Raw genomic sequence first — 13,572 nt, forward strand, 5'->3', positions numbered from 1 at the left:
TGTGTGTTGGAATTATGTTATCTAAAACTATTTGGATTGCGTAAGTTGAATTTAAAATGTATGAAATATTTGTTAGTACGAAAATTTTTGTGGGTGAAATAAATACAAAAGAGAATTAGTGGTGTTCAACATAAGTTATCAATCAATGAATATTAAGATTTTTATTGAGTAAGAAATCTAAAAGTTTGCCATGGTGGTACGACAAATCACGATGCATTTTATTAATTAATGAATATTACAATACAACGTAATGGATAAACAACAATTACAAGTAATCGTAAAAATAAAGAAAAAACATGAGGAGGATATTCTCCGATAAATACAAGAATCGTAATATAATAACTAAAATAATTGAAAATAACTTTGCAAGAGCCATCTTCTTTTCTTCGAAAAATTTGATGAAGAATAAGTTTTAGAGAAGAAGAGAAGTTGGAGTGATTGAATGAATTTGTGAGATGGTATTTATAGAGAGAAAAAAAATATAGCCGTTTGTTACCTTTTTATGACCGTTGGTATATGTATGTATTTGTATAATTTTATGGTAAAAATATGGTGTATATAATATTAGATATGTTTAAATAATTATGTATATCATATCTCATTATTATAATGAGATGTCATAATTTATTTTGTTTAAAAATCTTATAGGCTTTTATACTTGTCGTATCCCTTACTCGAAATTAAAGGTTGACAACAATTTTATATTGGGGTCGTACTTGTAAATAGCTAAGTTACATAAGCTTGGTATTGTAAGGAAAGACTCGATTCAAGAGTTGTAGGCCAATATTATTATGAGGTAAGATAAGATTTAACTTTTAAGTGTATTGCCGTGGGTAGAAGTTGATCAGAAAAATTTTGGTGCTAAGATTTCTTAGGCTAAACTGCATTGATGCTAATGTATTAGTTCGATGAACATTACGAGTATAGTATAAGGAAATTAAAATACGATAAGCTTGAACCTTCATTTCTAATACTGGGAACAACGAGAAAAGTTAGAAGTCGAGATCATAGTAAAGTAAAAGTAAGTCTCCATAAGTCGTTTTAAGTTGTGAATCGCAAACGAGGTTTTTGGTAGGAATTTTAATTCGGATTGAAGAGACGTAAGGACAACATAAGACTTAATTTATCAGAGTAGCGCAGCGGTAGCATGGAATGTCGGGATACTAGAATTAAGAATCTAAACTTTTGGATTACCGAGGATTAGCGAATTTCGGGGACGAAATTCAAATTAAGGGGGATAGATTGTGAAGTCCCAAAAATTTTAAGTCCATATGAACCAAGTGCGTGCAAGTTATTAAATTTCTTATATATTTTATTAAATGATTTTAATGCATGCATATATTTAATTTATGAAATTTATTATTTTAATTATTTATGTTTATTTAATGTACGTTAAAATGTTTTTTAGAGTTTTATGTTTCAGGCGATTATTGGAGGCGAGATCGAGGAAAGGAGATCGGGACGATTTTTAGTAAATTTTAATGCAGTATTTTATTTAAGATAATGATGGAGTATTTTAAATAATTTAATTAATTTTAGTAATTTAAGAGCTTAATTAAATTATTTAAATGATTAATTGATTTTAAAATTTTAGAGTTGTAGTATTTGTGCATCTTATTTAAATTTAAAATTTATAATGGGGTTAATATGAGATTTATTTTAAATTAGTATGTTAAATGTTTTTAAATAGATTTTTTTATTATATTAAATATATATGTTACAATTGTTTATATATATGTATATATATATATATACATATATACACACATATATATATCAACACACAAGCACACACACTTTGACTCACACACACACTCACACATTTACACACACATATACACGTACACAACACAACACAAAACACATTCAAACACCTTTTTCAAACTTTTGACTATAAGGAATGAAATGTTTGTAAAACTCTATGATATCAATTCTTCTCTCATTTTATTTCTCTCCCCTCTCCCTTCAACAAACGTACAATCTCTACAAATTCCAGCAAGTTTAGTTTAGTTTTATTCAAAGAAAATTGAGCCAAGTTCGTCCCGGATCGTCTCTCGTATCATCTCCGCTTCGGTATCGTCGTTACGGTATTTTAAATATCAAAAGGCACGTATCATCTGTTCTTTCTGCATCGATCATGTCATATTATGTGTTGTGTTGTTTTATGCGTAAAAATATATGTGTGTTGTTCGTCGTTTGAGCAGAAAACGATTCGGATCAGTTTTGAATTAATTTTAGATCTAAAATCACGTTTTTACTTTATTTTTAAATACTGCGACTTTTCGGTCATGATTCTGAGAAACCTTTCAACTACAAAAACGTAGATATTTTTGATACGTTCGATTTGATATAAAATTCGAGTTATTTGGATTAAAAACGAGTGAGTTATGGTGTTTTTAGTATGACTGCTCAAATTAAATCCGAAAACTCATGTTTTGATGTTCTTTCGAAAACTGCAATTTTGCGGTAAATATTTTGAGAAACCTTTTAACTACAAAAACGTAGATCTTTTCGATACCTTCGATTTGATATAAAATTCGAAATATTTGGATGAAAATTGAGCGAGTTATGGCGTTTTTCGTAGGACTGCTCAAACTGCATTTTTAGAAACGTTTTTGCTGTTCTATAAAATACTGCGATTTTTCAGTAAAGATTTTGAGAAAACTTTTAACTACAAAAACGTAGATCTTTTCGATACCTTCGATTTGATATAAAATTCGAAATATTTGGATGAAAATTGAGTGAGTTATGGCGTTTTTCGTAGGACTCCAACTGCATTTTTTAGAAACGTTTTGCTGTTCTGTAAAATACTGCGATTTTTCAGTAAATATTTTGAGAAAACTTTTAACTACAAAAACGTAGATCTTTTCGATACGTTCGATTTGATATAAAATTCGAGTTATTTGGATTAAAAACGAGTGAGTTATGGAGTTTTTAGTATGACTGCTCAAATCGTGTTTCAAGAAAGTTATGAATTTTAATATGTTCTTGAAGTTTTTATGTTGCAGGCTTTGTTGGGGATCGACGGGTGATCGTTGCTGCATATAAGAAAGTTAGTACTGATGTTTAGAGTATTTTTGAGGTTTTGATCCATGTCGTTAAGAGTTTGAATTATTAAGAAGTCGTAAGAAATAAACTTTAATATAAATGACAACATTTTGGGTCGTATGAATTGTAGGGTGATTATAAAAGTTTAGTTCATTGTTATGGTGTCCTAGAATGGTCTCATAGTGATGAATCTTGATGCCTTATGTGTTAATTGGGAGAATAGACATGTCGCAAAATTTTCATAAAATAATTCGTCGAACAGAGCGGACACAGACCCGGACACGGAGGTAGACACGGTGTCCGTGCCTTCTTATTTCATCACAACAATTTTTAAGCGCACGGACACGGACCATGATACGGACCTAGGGGCGGGGTCCGTGTACCTTCAGATTTTAGGTATTTTCTTTTATTATTTAAGGTTTGATTTGAGGTTTTATGCTATGGTTTAATATGATGTTTTACAAGGTTATGTCATGGGAAATTATAGAATGTTCTAAGAATTTATTTAGCTTGGGATTAAGCATGACATTTACATTTAAGTTGTACACGTTAAGCTTATGAATTCATGTTAGTATGTTGCAGCAACGACCCGATTGAAATCCAACGAATCCCTCAACGCTAAGTAAGTATGTATGACGTGCAAAGAAAATATTTGAAGTTTTTGAGGTATGCTAAATGTCTTGTGACCAAAATTAAATGGGTTTGGAAGTCGGTGAACGTGGCCGAGGACCTCTCCACCCCGTTAAATTATGAACGGGTTTGAAGTTAGGATTGGAAAGCGTTAAATTATGAACGGGGACCAATCCGCCCGTTAAATTATGAACGAGTTAGATCGTGGTTGTGAAGCGTTAAATTATGAACGTGGATCAACTGGCCTGTTAAATTATGAACATGGATCTTATGTATGTGGCAGTGGATACGTCCCTGTCAGCCCAGTATTGTGGTTTGTCTGATCAGATATTTATTATGTTAAGGGTCACTTGCTTTGAAACATCCTCTACGCAAAATGATGAAGTTAAGTATGTTGAAGTATGAAAGCATGTTTAAAGAAAAGTTTATGTGATGGCACGTCATATTATGTATGCATGTATGTTCAAAGTTTATGCAAAGCTCAAGTTTATGAAAGTTCAAGTTATTATGCAAGTTCAAGTTTCAAAGTATGTATGTTCAAGTTCAAAGAAGTTTATGAGAGTTCAAAGTTATTATGAAATTTTAAGTTTATTAAGAGTTCAAGTTTATTACGCAAAGTTTAAGTTTCAAGTATATATGTTATATTTTGAAGTTGTATGTGGTTTTATTATATAATACTCGTTATTCCAAGTTTATACGTGTTGAGTCTTTAGACTCACTAGACTTGATCGATGCAGGTGCTTATGTTGATGAGGAGACAGGAGGTGGCGACCAAGTGGCAGGCTTGGACTGAGCGGGAGGCTAAACCCGAGGACCGCCATGTTTACGTTTTTATGCAAAGTTTAAAATTACTCTGATTTATATGATGTGATGAGAGATGTTTTGAGCAAGTATTTTGTTAGCAGATTTTATTGGTAATGTTGAATTTCAAATATTTTATGAACGACTCTTTTGACAACCTTTTCTTATGGGGGATTTGGTTGTGGTATTTTATGGCAAATATTGAAGATTATTTTATATTAAAGAAAAATTTTAATTTTTCCGCAAATTTTGAATGGTAAAAAGTACGGTTCGTTACAAGCTAGATCTTACAAATTTGGATAAAGAAGTGAACCACAAAGGAATAAGATGTCATCCCAAGCATCGAACTCATCTCGAAGCATGGGAAACACGCCAACAAAAAAAACTTTTAAGTAGAGCTCGAACTAGACCTAATGAAAGTTTTAAATATTTTAATTTCTGGACATGTGGAGCAGGAGGTCATATTTCGATCAACTATTCAGAAAATGATAGAAAAATGAATAAGACGCTTCAAATCAACTGGAAGCACGGGACACACACCAACAAAAAAACTTTTAAGTAGAGCTCGAACTAGACCTAATGAAAGTTTTAAATATTGTAATTTCTGGACATGTGGAGCAGGATGTCATATTTCGACTAACTATTCAGAAAATGATAGAAAAGTGAATAAGAGGCTTCAAATCAACTCCAGATATTGAAGAATCTTTCTACTACCAAAACTTATTTCAAGTATAACAGTTTGAGAATATTCCATCAGACGAGAGTAAATATGAAGAAGTGGAAGTCTTGAGTCAAGAACGTTATGATGGAGAGTTAGAATCAGAATTTGACTGAAGACGAAGTGTTTCGAAATGAAAAACGTGAAAATTGCCTTGATTTTTTAGCCAGACAATTATATCTCATAACATGATCTAACAGATCATGAAATCAAACCCTAGCCTACATATATATCAAATATTCTCTACAGAACAAGTAGAAAAGCTTTTAGGAAATCTTGACCAAACAAACAGAAAGCATCACATCATCTAATCTATAATGTTTCTAGAAGCAGAAAGCTTCGCTTACGTATTTGCATCCCTGCATTTACCTAAGTTTGAACATGGATCTATATATGGCTCACATGGATCAATTAAATCTCGGTTATCGATAATCATTTATTATTATAATACATGAGATATGTTATAAATAATCAGTATGTGAATTATTATTGATATAATAAAAAGAGTTGTATGAATCCATCAAGAATACAAACATACATTATACAAGTTTTTAAAATTAATGATGAGATAAATTTTAAAATAAAATCCCTCATTTTAGATAAGATCCAAAATTTAAATCAAACTCATTAAAAAAATTAAAAGAAAGTTTAATATGTCGTTGCTTTCCATCAGCGGTAGTTGCATGATGAACACTACCCGTGGTCAGTCTCCGACTTATATTATTGGGGAAGCCTAGATTCCATAAAGTTGTAACTTCTAGTAAAATATTTGATGTGAACTACATAGAACTTCTATGACTTCGGCTCATATTATTGGAAAATCTTGTGACGACCGTCTACTAAAGTTCAACATTAATGGATAGGGATCGACACGTGAAAAGGAAGATGATCATGTAATTGATCCATCCTCAAACGTGAGGCAAAATTACATGAGGGTTACAATTGGGCTCTACTTTTTGGAAATTATGATTAACTGATATTATTCTGGATCGTGAATTAGCAATTGGGTCTTGCGTACTCACTAAGAAAATTAGATTTCTCGTTTTCATCAAAAGATATTGAAAATGTCAAAATAGTGGGATTCGTAAAAACAAAAGTTCATATTTTACGTCTTATAAAATATTTAAAATAGTCGACAATGATTATCTGCTTCATATTTAATATATTTACGATTTCAACAAGTAATCCATTTATACTATTAAAACAAGCTAACCAGACATAATTTATTTTTCATTAATTTTTTTGAATGATTGCAACTATCAAAGATTGGCTAAGAAAAATTATTCTGAATTCGGAGAAAATGAATACACACTAATGTCACTCTTTTTGAACTGGCAAGACATGCAAGATAGTAGGATCACAGTATGTAAGCTAAAGTATAATATGTCCGCTTCTATGTCAAATGAACTTTAGAGACAACTTGAGAAATAAAGAATGTTGTTGACATTCGAATGTACATGCAAGAGTTGTATGGTGTTGAAACTCGTACAATAATGCACACTAATTTCAAGGAGCTCATGACCACGCGCATGCAAGATGGGGCTCCAGCCTATGATCATTATCTACATATGATTGGACTTATTAAGAAGGTGGTAGGCCTATAATTGATGATTTTAAACGAGTTACACGATGACATCATATTGTTGTTAATCTTTTAATCATTTGACGAGTTCATGGTGAATTTCAACATTAATAAGATAGAGGCTACCCTTGAAGAGCTAGTCACGTGTTTACGACTTAAGAAGTCACCATAAAGAAGGAAAATATTGTTTTCTTGTCTTCTCATCAGGGATCAAAATGACCCATAAGATAATAGAAAATAATGTTCTGCTCCTTACATGAAAAACAAGCCCAAGGGCAAGCTCCAAAAGATACTTAAAAAGCCAACAAAGCTCGATAATTCAGAACATGTTTGTTTCAATGGAAGAAGAATAACATATAAAATTATATGGACCAAAAATGTTTTTGCAATGATAAGTGAATGCCCAAGTAAACACGATTTGAACAACAAACAAAACAAAATAAGATATTCTAAATCAAGCGCATTTGTGACACTCTGAGCTAGGACATATTTCACAAAGAAAGATACAAAAGCTAATGGGAGAGGACATGTCTGACTTGTCTGACATAAACTCTCTAGAGACATGTGAGTCCTGTCTGAAAAGAAAGATGACCAAAGCCTCTTTCTTAAGGAAAATGAAACGTGCATATGATCTATTGGATTTGATCCATACGGATGTATGTGGCCCGCTAAGCGTTAGCAAGAGATATAGCCAAACCAACTTCATTACCTTTACTGATGACTTCTCGAAGTATGAGTATGTGTATTTAATAAAATACAAATATGAAGCCTTTGAAAGGTTCAAAGAATTTAGAGCTAAATCAAAGAAACAATTAGGAAAAATATTAAAACATTTCAATCTGATCGAGATGGAGAATACTTAAATACTGAGTTTCAAGACTACCTTAAAAAGAATGAGATTCTCTCACAGTACTCCCCCTACCACACTCCAGTTAAATGGTGTGTGAGAACGTGGTAATCAAACATTGATGGACATGGTTCGATCTATTATGAGATTCACTAAATTACCACCATACCTTCCGAGATTTGCACTTGAAATAACGGCAAAGCTGTTTAACCAAGTCTATACAAAGACAGATGACAAAACTCCATATGAGATATGGATAGGAAAGCCACCCGAATATACTTTCTTGAGAATATGGGGATGTCCTGCTTATGTGAAGCAGGCTGTGTGAGACAAATTGAATAGTAGAGTCAATCTATGTTACTTTGTGGAATATTCAAATAATTCAATTGGATATTACTTCTATGATCCCAATGAAACAAAGATGTTTATTTCAAAGAATGCTACCTTATTAGAGAAGGAGCTTCTATTGAATAGAAAATGCGGGATGATAAAACTCGAAGATATTCGGGAATCACCCACTTCTGAAATAGTAGAACCCACACCCTAACAGTCTTTTAAAGAAACACAAGCTCCTAGGAGATCTGAAAGAGTCTCAAGGCCACATAAGAGGACGAGCCTTCTTCTTGAAGAAGGCCAAGATGAGCCATTCCTAGATGTCATCCAAGAAATTTCAAAGAAGCATTAGTTGATGTCGATTCATCTAAATGGCTTTAAGCGATGTAGTACGAGATGAACTTCATGTATTCGAAATTACCGTAATGACTAATGAGGTAATCTAACTTCGTGTTTTTATGAATAAGCAGCTGGTTGTATGAACGTGGATAGATCTGATACAATTGCTTATTTCAATATGATTTTTTTAAAAAATCTTAACTGCCCTACTAGATGCAGGCCTATTTCTAAAAAATATGGTGTTCAAAACTTAAAAGCGCTAGAATTTGATGTTTTTCGTTTCTTCTTTGCATCTCTTCTCTAAGGTTTGCGGACTCTTCGCAAAATGGCCATTTTTGGATTATAAGATGCTCAACCTATCTTGGAAAAATGCTCAACCCATGTTTCATTCAGTACTGAAAATTTGCTTATAATGTGTTGTCCCAATGAGAAAGTTCAGTCCACCCATTCCGCCTGAAAATGTGAAATCCCCAAGGGAAAAAAAAAGAAAAGAAAAGAAGAGAAAAGAAAACAGGATTGGCAATGTTATAATGCAAGGGAAACGTTGAAATATGATGAAAATGCCTTTTGCCTTTCGTGTGTTGTAATTCATTGTGATTGTAGGTTTTATTATGTAGATTGTGTATGCTGATGTCTACATGATAGTGATGATATGAAGTGGGAAGTGCTACCTCCTATGCCGAAACCCGATTCTCATATTGAATTTTCTTGGGCGATTGTTAATAATTCGATTGTTATTGTTAGACGTACCACGGAAAAGCATCCTGTCACCAAAAAGATGACGCTGATTGGCGAAATATTTCAGTTTCAGTTTGATATGCTAGTATCTTTTCCATGGATTATTTCACCCTGCCCGTGCAGGCAGTGCCTGCACGGAAAGGGAACGGCCCGGATCACTCCACATGAGTGATCCGGGCCCACCACCATGTATTAAAAAAAAAAAAAAAATTGGCTCGGATTTTTCCGAGCCGTTAGATCTACCCTGCGGGCAGTGCCCGCAGGGGTAGGGTCTACTTTACCCTTTTCCATACCTTCTAACCACTTGGTCATCACTGATTCCTCATTCTTGTTTGTTCTTGATTGATGGGCATATCTACCATTATGCAACAAGTAATGTTTCTGGCCTTATACTCGGAACTAGTTTTCATATCCTTGTAACATGATCATTTATTTTGAATAATTGTAACAGAAATGGTGGGTGATCGGAAATCCCCCTTTTCGAGTCAAAACCACTCTAGTTGGATTTTGGAATGGGATGCTGTATTTCACATCTGGGCAACGAGACAGAGGGCCTGAGATCAAGCGCCATGAAAGGTAATAGGTGATATGTGGAGAACGAAGCTGATATTGTGAGAATTATTTTTGTGGTTGCAATGGGTGCCACAATATCATTAGTTGTACAAGTAGTGGTAGGTACACTTGTTTTTATTTTATTTATTGCTTTAGAAGTCCTATGTAATGGAAAGACAAGTCCATACCCTGTCGAATAACGACTTGAGGCAAGAGTATCCATATGCTTGCTATGTTATATACAATTCTATACATCTTGCTCGTACCATATGCCATCAGGGTCTCTAAAAGCATTCTAAAAAGGGTAAAAGAAGACCGACAACTAAATTCGGCATATGAATGCATCTCCATATGATCACAAACCAGCTTAAATGGCATGCCATATTACTCCTATTTTGTAATTCCAAGGGAGATTGGAAGCGCAACAAGTACACACTGGCATATGCATGCACCTCAATATTTACATAACATTTCCCATTGATTATTTTTCTTCCGAGTAGTTTTGCGTTTTAAACAGCTGATTCCTTACATGGAAAGCAATACCGTGACCTCACCAGCCTATTTCTTCTATACATGCGAAATCACGGAGACTAGTGCAGTATAAGTTCCACAAAGAAAAATTCTCCATCGAACCTTAAGCCTGATGAACCAGCAGGCTCAACTGACCCATCAACCATTCCACCATGCACAAACAAATAACACCCTGAATTATCAACACAAGCACCATGAAATGACCTACACTTGGGTTTGTGGCCCCCCTTGAATTCAAGCCTTCTCCATGTTTTTCTATGCTGCTGCTGCTTCGTTGTCATCGACTCGATGTCTAAAACCCAAAAGTCATCTTTCCTATGCCTATTTGAATCTTCACCTCCGTAAATAAGAAGTCTATGTCCTATTATAAGGTTGGCAGAGTGCCCCACTCGGGGCATTGGCATAGGCATGCTGTTACATAAATCAAATACTAACTGAATCCATCTACCGCCTGAAGAATCAAAGAGCCATACATCATTAAGCACTTCATAACCCGATCCCCTCCCTCCAAATAATATATTCTTTGCTTCATCAATATGAGTTAATGTGTGTCCCGACCGAGATGGAGGGCATGGTTGAGACACAATTTCTCTCCACGTCCCAAAACAGACATCTTCCGTGAGATCCAGAACCCATGTGTCACATAATCTCACACCGGATGGCCCGATGCCTCCGTGGATAAGCATCCTTTTATTATCAATACAGCAACCAGCATGAGCACCCCTCGGTGATGGTGGTGGTGCACTCAAACAACTCACATCAAGAAGCCGCCAAGATAATTTAACATTACCAAGTTTTTCTTCAACTGTGACCTGGCCAACCCATGTGTCATTTTGGCGGACACCATGTTGATTGATCCCTCCAAACAAGACAAGATAATTGCCAACTACAACACACGAGTGCCCGAACCTCCCCTCAGGAATGCCCGAACTTGTCTTTTGCCATTTTATTCTTCTCCTCTTCAACTCATCAACTCCTGCATAAGCCGTCCATGTGTCTTCGAGGTGCCTTCCTGAACCATCAAAACAGAGAGCAGCAATGACAAACAAGAAATGACAGAAATTCAGTAATCAAATTGATTGAAATAACAAGTATTTGGTCAGTTTCCCAGCATCTGCAACAATAATACTTTATAGAATGAAATTATCCAACGGACTCGATTTTTATCTTTATTTCATAAAGATAAAGGCCTTGAGAAACGAAAATACTGCTAGTATAGAGTACGATGATGTTTTTCTACCACTATGGAGATGGTTCTTGGGTCAAATGTTGAATGATAGCTCAATAACACATTTCAAAACTAGAAGCTCCTCTAGTTATGTCAACAGAGTAACAAATTCAAGTTATCAAGACGAATGAAATTGTTGCTTTTTTTTTCTGCTGACCATGATATACAAGTATTAGGGGTGAGGAATATCAATTCCATCTGCAATACATATGCACACAACGTTACAAGGATGAATTAATTGAACAAGAACCCTCGTGGGAAAAAAGTAAGTAGAAAGAGCGATTGGGTAAGGTTAACCTCCCTCACATCCCCCACCGAACAGAACCAAGCATCCGGACACCAAATTCAGAGAATGGGAAGCTCTGGGTCTTGGGCAGGGCCACTCATCATCGTTGCCCAACAAGAGACTGTGGCAATTCACAGTGTCCAACTGGTAAACCTGCCGGTACATATTCTTCCATGGAAGCTTGGCCGCGTCCGCTGGTGGATGTCCCCAGTCCCTCCTATATACAGACTCCCACAGAGCATCTGAGTATGCCAAAAGATTGAACCTTTTGCATGTGGTGGCGAAGCAGAGAATTGATTGTATGGGTAAGAGGAGCAAGATCGAAAACAGTTGGTCTTGGGATAATCTTGCTATTGGAGATGAAGATACCGATGCATCAGCCATCTGTTGATGATGATTGAATAATACTTCCTCCTTTCGCTTCTTTTTCATTCTTCTGTCTGTACGAGAAAAGGATGTGAAATTTCCTGTTCCTATCTTCATTTATTCACTCTTTCCGTATCTTCTTGTGCTAATTTACTAATATGCCATGGAATGTATAGGCTAAAGAGTTCATCTATATTTTTTACATTATATTATTAAATTTGAGATGATTAAAATAATTAATTTTTGATGTCACCATATATTTTTAATAATTATATATATATTAATAAAATATTAATCTTTATTGCAAGTTAAATATGGCTCGGTTGATAGAATTTTAGTATTACTAGCATGATGCACGTGCGTTGCACGTAATATCAATTATATTATAAAAATTAAAAAAAATTGATTTTTTAAAAAACAATTTGAATCATTTTGTTATTTATTTGGGCTTAATTTCTTATCATATTAGACGATTTATAAGAACTTATATAACTTATTTTCAAAATTGTTTTCTAAATTAAAATTCAAGCAGTTGATTTTATGTTATATAACAAAGTGTATAGAACATAATAGATAGAACTAAATGAAGTGAAACAAATTCTTTAAAAAAATTATATATTCAAACACCACGTATAAAGCATAATAACCTAAAAATCAACCAACTTATGGATTTTATCAATGTATAAATCATAATCTACATAAGTGAAGCATATTAAAGACAAATAATTATCAATTTAAAATCACTGTGACTAACTCATAAAAACAATGTTAAAACAAACAAAATAGTAATATCGATAGTAAAATATAACTCATGATATTTAATTTAACCTCTTAATAATTTTTTTACTTTTTTTTTACAATTCTATATCATGGATAATAAATTCTATATATCGATATCTCGTAGACTACCATTGAAAACTATTAATTTCTTGTTAAATAAGTTTTAAAATAATAAATAAATCAACAAATATAAAGAAATGCACATTCAAATAAGATTATATGATAAATATCAAATAAACTCATATAATAATTATTAAATATAGATTTTAAATTATTTGTATGATTTTCACCATTAAAATTTGAAATATAACAAAAGAAATAAACTTTCATAAAAAAATGTTATTTTTGTATCTATTGAATTAATTAGTTTGATTTCAAAATAATTAAATATCATATGTAAAAATTCTGATACTTTAACAAATGCTAATCAATGATCATTATAATTATTATAAAGATTATATCATATATTGTTTTTACATAGAAAATAACTTAGAGTCTTTTTATTGCTTATTAAATCTCTTTTCATGAATTACATATTCAATGTTTTGACTGATGATTGATTTTATCAGCAATACATGTAATTTTTTAGTTATACAGTTTAATAAAATAATTATGCTTATAACATATATATTTGTTGTAGATAATTTTTTTTCATATTTTTTGAAATCGTACTATCTTTTAAAATCGGAATTAAACTATTTACTTTCAATTCTTTGTTAAAAAAACCCATAAAATATGTTAGTTATTCTACTATTGCACATATGTTATAAATTTTTCATATATCTTTTTGTGA

General features: G+C 33.1%; 1 protein-coding gene across 1 annotated transcript; it reads right to left on the minus strand.

Annotated features, from left to right (window-relative positions):
- Positions 1–9,640: 9,640 nt before the first annotated feature.
- Positions 9,641–12,139, minus strand: LOC140821086 (F-box/kelch-repeat protein At1g51550-like). Its single transcript, XM_073181495.1, has 2 exons — positions 11,645–12,139; positions 9,641–11,131 (listed from the first exon to the last, which is right to left on the minus strand). The coding sequence occupies exons 1-2, from the start codon at positions 12,114–12,116 to the stop codon at positions 10,179–10,181; spliced, it is 1,425 nt and encodes a 474-aa protein (XP_073037596.1). The 5' UTR covers positions 12,117–12,139; the 3' UTR covers positions 9,641–10,178.
- Between the last annotated feature and the right edge of the window lie 1,433 nt (positions 12,140–13,572).

The sequence above is a fragment of the Primulina eburnea genome, unplaced genomic scaffold (genome assembly GCF_022965805.1).
Source record: "Primulina eburnea isolate SZY01 unplaced genomic scaffold, ASM2296580v1 ctg407, whole genome shotgun sequence".
NCBI classification, from domain to species: Eukaryota; Viridiplantae; Streptophyta; class Magnoliopsida; order Lamiales; family Gesneriaceae; genus Primulina; species Primulina eburnea.

Coding starts and splice junctions, on each gene's coding strand:
- LOC140821086 (XM_073181495.1), bottom strand. CDS start 12,116: ATGAAGATAGGAACAGGAAATTTCACATCCTTTTCTCGTACAGACAGA. Junction 11,132..11,644: donor CGGTGGGGGATGTGAGGGAG/GTTAACCTTACC, acceptor TTGATGGTTCAG/GAAGGCACCTCGAAGACACA.